General features: G+C 35.7%; 1 protein-coding gene across 1 annotated transcript; it reads right to left on the bottom strand.

The window, feature by feature from the left end:
- Window positions 1–743: 743 nt before the first annotated feature.
- On the bottom strand, window positions 744–1,769 carry LOC128226027 (forkhead box protein B1-like). The gene has a single exon (XM_052935926.1). It carries the CDS (start codon window positions 1,767–1,769, stop codon window positions 744–746), a length of 1,026 nt encoding a protein of 341 aa, XP_052791886.1.
- Window positions 1,770–8,085: the final 6,316 nt, after the last annotated feature.

Below are 8,085 nucleotides of genomic sequence, written 5' to 3'. Positions count from 1 at the left end.
CCAAGTGAATAAGCGACACGTTTTCACCTGTATCATTACCTTAACTGTTAGTAGCTGAGAAAGTATGAGATATACTCCCTCAGTGGTGTCATATCAGTGTAACGATTATATCCCACCAACTACCCTTTGTTTTCCAACACAAATCCCAATTTGCAACGTTTTCACCATTATTTATTATTAGTAATGGTTGACTGTAACCTAAATTCTACTTTCGGTTAAAAAAAGCCTGACTTTTGAGACAAATTGTGATGGACTTTTTAAAATCATTTTTTCCTACTGCTTGATAACGTTGATCAATACAAAAAAATGATAAGGTTTGCGTCTCAAAATCTGTCTTCCTAGTTTGAAAACTCAAAACCTTTTCGAAACATATCTGATTTTAATGGGTTGTTTTTATTCCAATCGCTAATGCACATGTTGAAGGAATGTTCAGACGTTCTTGTTTGATGGTTCTTGTTTGATGGTAAATACATTTGTAAAGGTATTGAAATATACTCAAGGGATTAAGAAACATACTCGTTGAACATATGACCGCTCTGCACCAATCGGTAAGGCAATACATGTGCAATAAAAGTAAAAGTAAGTATGCAGATCAAAAAAAAAAAATGTTTAGATAAATGTATGTATAAATAATAGAGATGAGTGGACATCATTGCAACAACTGTATGTGATCTTTCGTGGTCGATAAATAAATAAATGCATAAATCAATCAATTGATTAATTGATAAATTCGTGTAAATATATTAACAGTCAGTCTCAGCTCCACTATGCCACGTCCCCGTATCCGACGTCACGACGCTACTTGCTTGCCCAGGTGTCATCAGCTGCTGCGATCCGTTTCCACAGACGTTTACGTTCACATTTAGATTAAACTCCGTCGGAGTAAATGGGGCGACTCCGTCTCCGTACCTTGTGAAATGCGGAAAATATGACCGTTGGAAGTTATTGTCCGTGTAGTTATTATAGTCCTTTGTTGTTGTAACACACGTAGGGTCCTGACATTCGTACGCAGACGTTAACGGCGTTCGAAACTGTGCGTCCCCATGACGGTACATACCTTGCACCAAATAGTCAAAAGATTTGATTGGTTCAATGCCCAATACTGAAAGAAAGTTCGCCGGAACGAGCGTTGACGCCATTGGTACATAGCCCTCCGCGTGTGTGGTCGGCGGCGGAAGCGGAGGCTCAATCTCTTCTGTTTCTGGTTCGTCGGAACACAATCGTTGGAGATCCTCGTCGCACTTTCGCACCCGGCGCCTCGCTCGTCGGCGGCGGTAATCGCCTTGAGAAAAATCTTCCATATTTGCCGGGTGGATTGACCAGTAGTTACCCTTCCCGTTTTCGCTTCGCCCGCTCTTGACAAAACACTCGTTGAGGCTCAAATTATGCCGGATGCTGTTTCTCCAGCTTTTGTCCTTCAACCTGTAGTATGGATAGCGCTCGGAAATCCAGGAATAGATATCCGACAGAAGCATTCGCTTGTTTTTCGAGGACTGAATGGCCATTGAAATTAATGCAATATACGACAGACCAGGCGGTTTTAAATCCTCACCAGATATTCCACCCTCTATCACGCTAATCGGAGCCAGTAGATCAGTCGACAATGCAGTGTCTGTCTTCGGGGAAGATTTGGTGCGCTTTGTCCCCTTGGACTGTTCATCCCTACACGATATGGGCCGAGCTGTCAAGTCTGGAAAGTCTGGCATAAACGTTGCGTCAGGTGTGATAGCGGAAGTAAGCGCAGGGAAGGCAAGTTCTTGAGCATCCATTGATTCCTATAAATGGAAATAATTATCATTATACAAACATCAAACATATTATAACAACCAATTATCCTTTATATTTTTCCGAGTGAGTACCAAAGGGTTTAATTCACGAGTGGCATAGCCATAGTTGTAGTAGTAGTAGTAGTAGTAGTAGTAGTAGTAGTAGTAGTAGTAGTTGTAGTTGTAGTAGTAGTAGTAGTAGTAGTAGTAGTAGTAGTAGTAGTAGGATCATCATCATCATCATCATCATCATCATCATCATCGTCATTATTATTATTATTATTATTATTATTATTATTATTATTATTATTATTATTATTATTATTATCATTATTATTATTATTAAGTGCCCTAGTGAAATAATGACAATATTTCATCGCAAAAAATTAAGCGGCGCATATGTTTGCACAAGCATCTTAAAGGACGGAAAATAATAGAGAAACAACCGATTTGCTTCTGTATCTATGTAGGCATATAAACACAATTAAAATCCTACAACTTAAAAAGTATGTTTTTATATGATTACTTTTCATAAACCTCTCAATATAAATTCTGTGCATATGATTTATACAGTATACAAACTTGCCTTTTTTCAAAACGTCTCCACACAAAAATAAAGTCACTTCTTCAAATGAGCTTCAATTAAAGATGATTGTAGATTAAAATTTGTTGACATAATATTGGCTTTTTGTACCGAGACTTACCGAATTGGTCTCAACAGGTTTAATTGTTTTCGCCCGAGAATAGTGTATCGGGGCAAGAACTTGCTAAAACCGCTTCACAGGGCTAAGACAGCGATATGCCAATATTAATGACATTTGTGGCTGTCCCTCGGTTATTCACAAACATTTCTAATTTTGTGTTATAAACTGTGATATTAAACTTACATTTATTAAAGTCGAAGTTGCAGTATTGAAAATAATGAATTGTCAATAGATAAATTATTAGAAATTTTAAAGGGACTGTTAACAAATTGTATTATAGTATAAACGATTTATTTTATAAAACCTTTTTTCGAAATTGGGTGTTCGTGTTTTTTACGTTTCTGAACACCTAACAGCAACTGACAGATACCCATTGGAACAGAATTTTGTTAATCCAGAGTATGTATTACAGAAACATGTTAAGATTTTTTTTAACATTTTTTTTATTTAAACGTTAAGTTGAATTGTTTTATTTCATCAAAACATTAATTATTTTACTAACTTTATTCACAATCGTGGACATCAAAGACAATATTTTGAGCATATGTCAACAGTTGATGAAGATCCAGCCGCCAGAATCTTAGTTTCAACACTCCTACAGATTTGCCAGACTTTTTCGTCATACAAAAAAAATAATATGAGCGAGTCCCTTAAAGAATCAGTTAATTTCCAAGTATAGTTTCTTTATTCAATTGCATATATATATAATTTAGCTACATTAAACAGTTCTCTCGTTGAAGTTGATATTAAAAAAGTCTATGATGCAATAATAGAAAGACAAGATGTATTAAATAGCCAACTTAATCTTAGTATCTTTTAAAGTGTACAAAACAACATTAAATGATAGTCATCTTCAGTCATATGTGAAGAACAACATTTACATTTTCGACTTTTGAAATATTTGTTTTTCTGCCTGTTTTATTTTCTGATTTCAAATAACAATGTTTTCTCGAGATTTATTACAATTAAGCACATGGTATTACTGTACATACACGAGTTTCAATACGTTGAGAGTCAAATATTTCGATATATTTTATATATGTTTCTGAAAATAGATATTGTTCATTACTGAAATGTAAAAATTTTGAAAACAAAAAGAACTGCAACATCATAATTCCGACATCATTAACAGACTGTCTGGTATTACAACCAATAAGATAATGCACCAGTCAAATGTAACCACTGCCCCCCACCCAGGTCCGGGGAATAGCGGGGACTTTGACTTTCGGTCCATACAATCCCGGCTAAAATCCCCGCCCTGCGTGGACGAACAGATGGTAAAAACCCCGCCAAATGCCCCCGCAACCCAGGGACCCTAGGTAAGGCCCATTCCCCGCTATATTTAAAGCGAAGACAAGACCACCGCATTCACCCGGCACTGCGGGGCCACCTGAAAGGTAAAAACACGGCACATTTCCCCGGCTATCCCCGGTATACCCCCGGACCTGGGGGGGGGGGGGGGTGTGTGGTTACAATTGACATTGCATTGACAATAGCATTAGCTACATTAACACGTGGTAAACAATCAATACTACCTGGGTTATAATTGCTCTTTGTATCCTATACGACATTTCGTAATAGTTAATGATGCGCTCTTATTCCCAAATTAGACGTACCACAACTAATATCATTGTTTTAATTTACCGAAAATGATGTATAAATACCGAAAACAATGGTTCTTACGAAGTTAAATTTGAAAGAAAGGTGCAGAAAACACGGTATTTCTACCTTATGAGACGATAGTTGAGCACTATATTTGTTTAGGACCCACCAGTCATTTTTTTCATTTTCAGCCATCAGATACACGGTTATAATCTTGTTATCACTAATTAAAATTTTCCATAAAGGCATTGTAGGTAGTAAAAGGTTTATCACTCCAAATTTATGTTTGTTATACATGTGTATGCATTGATTTCAAATACATGTACGAGTGTCACTTCAAAGGTAGTTAGTATGTACTTACAAGAGTACACAGTCGCATAACCATTTATATATAGGCTGTGAAAGTTCATTCTAACAAACTTTAACTTTTTAGTTTTTGATTTAATGCGACGAAGTCGCTTAACAATTTATTTTATATAAGAACAAACAAACAACCTTTTACCTTTTAGTGGTCCACAAAACACTGTGTGAAATAATCATAAAGTAGACCAGCCAAATAGTATATCTACCGGTTCATCTGATTTAAATCAATAACGGCTGACTTCTGATTTACTGAACTATATTTTATTAGTACATTTTAAAGTATACCACCTTCTTATTTGTCAAACAAATATGTTGACATCTAATGTTTTTAAAGTATTTATTATTATTATTATTATTATTATTATTATTATTATTATTATTATTATTATTATTATTATTATTATTATTATTATTGATATTCTAAAGAGACGTACTTGCATAACATATTGTAATGGGTAGTGGCATTTCCATTTTTTTTGCATAAAGTTGGTGGTCATTGCGGACATTATGCTAATACGTCAATAAATCATCTAAAAAGGAGCTCCCATTGCTGCCTTTTCCTAAAACATGTTTTATAAGGATAGGTGTATTGGGATACGTCAAAAGTGCGAAACTCCCCTAGCCCCTAAACGTGTTATCACATTCTAAGACCACTCAAACTGTAAGATAAAATAAAGGATTGATCGCATTTTTAAACGTTATACTCTCCATTGGGCCATTCACATCAAGCCACTCCGTAAAAAAAAACACAAACAAAACTAATCCTTTGTTAATTAAAAAAGTGGGCATTCTCCGCTGTGGCATTTCTCTTGTGTTATATTCAAGACTGAACAAATTAATCGTGATTCTGACTGCAAGGTCTACTGAACGCTCCTTTTAATAGATAAAACTTGGTACGGGACGAAATAGTTATTCAAAATTTGAGTGAAATTCTCGAAATTTACCGACTAAGTGTAATTTAAATCCTTCCAAAGCCTTAAAAAGGCAAAAGTTCGACAACATTTTTTGTAATGTCTAAGTATGTTCACGTATCCGTGAAGGTTATAAGCATATACTCTTTCAGCCAAAACTCGTTATGTCAAGGTCATTAGGACCTCGGAAAATACTTCGAACTAACGAACATTCGATATAGTCGAAATACTAAAATGTATAACTTAATCGGAAACAAAAATCGAAAAAAGTTCGACATAACCAGAACATCGAGATAACAGAATTTGACATAGCGAGTTTCGACTGTATACCATAATAAATTGTATTTCAGTGCCGAAATTAATATATTTCTTTACATATGAGGCCATGTCCAAACCGGCACTTGCACTTAAATCCTCTGTGACCGACGGACCTAGGAGTAACGACTGAGCTAAGCGGGAAACCCAATTTGACGCAATCGAATGGTTATTACATAATACATCGTTATAAATAGTGTTTAATTGCATCATTAAACCTGAAACAAATGCCATCTGCTATGGCGCAGAGAACGGGACCATTCTGTCACGTTCACGTTCATTAACTGTTCTCAAACCCAATTCTGTTCAAAAACTTCTTTTTGAATCGTCAATTAATACTGTGTAAGAACGTAGAATGGCCGGTTCTAACACCATATTTAGAGGTCGAAGTTCAAATTCGTTGTTTTTGCACAGGTTTTAGTACTTGACGGGCTAGAACTGAACATTAAAAGTCTTGAACTGTTCTAAAACCCAATTCTTAAATTGTTCAAGAAATGTTCTAGATAGTATTGCATGGTATACTTGTAAGAACTGGAATCAGGCATTAGTTTAAACTGGATTATCTTACAATTATTGTGAAAAAAAAGTTATATTAACAAATGCTAAGACACAATCTTTTGCACGACGTTGCGCGAATATTGTCTTGTGTTATGAGGGAAATCGGAGAACGCGGAGAAAACCCGCCGGACGGCTTGGTGACCACCAACCAAATTCAGCTTCGTCCAGGCCGGGAATTGAACCCGGGTCGCCTTTGTGAATAGCGAGTGAGCTAACCGGACAACCAGTTCAACATAACGCATGGCAAGTCTTTTTCACATATTTAAGCTATTAATAAACATCAGAAAGAGAACTATTTTATCTTATATTAAAAATGAAAACAGAATCATCCGTAATTTGTATTGAAAAGTATACAAGTTAAACCAACGATTTTAAAAACATTATTTAAAGTGACGCTCTTTTTCAAAATCAATATATGGGCATGTATTACAAACATAAATTTTGACTGATAAACCTTTAACTACTTACTAAATGATGCATTTATGGAAAATATTAATTTCTGATAACAAGATTGTAACCATATTTGTACTAGCTGAAAACGCAAAAATATTAAATGATTGGTGAATGCTAAAAGATTTACTCTGCTCTACTTTCGTTTCATAAGGTAGAAATATCGTGTTTTGTGCACTTTTCCTTCAAATTAAAGTCGGTATCTTTCATAAGAACCATTGTTTTTGTCATTTATTCATCCTGTTTGGGAAATTGAAACATTTTTTTTTAAATCTGGTAAATCTTGATTGGGAGTAAGAGTGCATGATTTGATTTTTTCGTAAACGCGTTACCAATCAATGTTTGGTATTTTCTTTTCAGACAACTTTCAGCAAAATGAAACTGTATTGAAAACATTTACTCGTTTTGATTTGTTAGCATTTGTTTATAGAGAATTTGCCAAAATTGTGTCGTAAACATTTGCTTTCCACAATATTCGCGAACAAGCTCTTTTTAAAGGAGAGTTGCCCGTAATAAGACCTAATGTTTGTAACGCGTTTATTAGGTTGTCAGAAACATTAAATACACTTTCACATAGATCTTGTAATTTACTAGTTTAAGGACTCAGAGGTTTAATACCCTTTGATAAGTTTGAACTAAGTATGAAATAAAAATAATTATGAGCAAAAGCGATTGGGTTTCTTGTAAGAAACGTGCAAAATCTCGCGTCGTTGAAAACTGGCTTCGAAGTATTCCGGATGAAAATGAAACTGTTGAATCAGACGACAAATTATCACACGAGATTTACGGCGGATCGGATGTGAGCAGTATATCTCTTGTTACGCTAAATATGAATGATACATCAAGTAATGATAAGACGGGTAGCGATCACGACGCTGCTTCCGGTGGAGGCGGAAGGAGCCTCATGTTGGCTGGAAGTTCTTGTACCGTCCATCTTCCCGACAAATCTGCGTTGAAGGAAGCTGGACCAGCATCTACAGGGCACGTTAAAAGTTCGAAGTCATCAAAATCCAAAGCTAAGCGCGTGACATTCAAAGAGGCTTTGCAGGATGCCGTAAAAGAGAATAACACAAAGGAAGCGGAAAGTGGTTCCGGTTCCGGTTCCGGTGTATGCAGTGTCTCAAAGAAAAAAAGTCACCTAGAACTGGCACGTAATATGAGGAAGTTTCTTGAAGATGCTGTTAAACGAAACAGTCCGCGGAGACAGGGCACACAGGACGTTGGGAACGAGGTGAACGTCAACAATGTAAAAGCTGAAGTTAACAACAACGATATCATTAGTGCTAAAACTGAAGGTAATTATGATAATTTTATAAACACAAAAACACATTTTCCAATAGGTTTTATTCTTGTCACTAACGGATTTAAAGGAACTGTTCAGACAAAACAAATTTATCGTCCGTACCCACGGTTAAA

Source organism: Mya arenaria, chromosome 3 (assembly GCF_026914265.1).
Source record: "Mya arenaria isolate MELC-2E11 chromosome 3, ASM2691426v1".
NCBI classification, from domain to species: domain Eukaryota; kingdom Metazoa; phylum Mollusca; class Bivalvia; order Myida; family Myidae; genus Mya; species Mya arenaria.
This window is presented reverse-complemented; position numbering and strand designations above follow the sequence as displayed.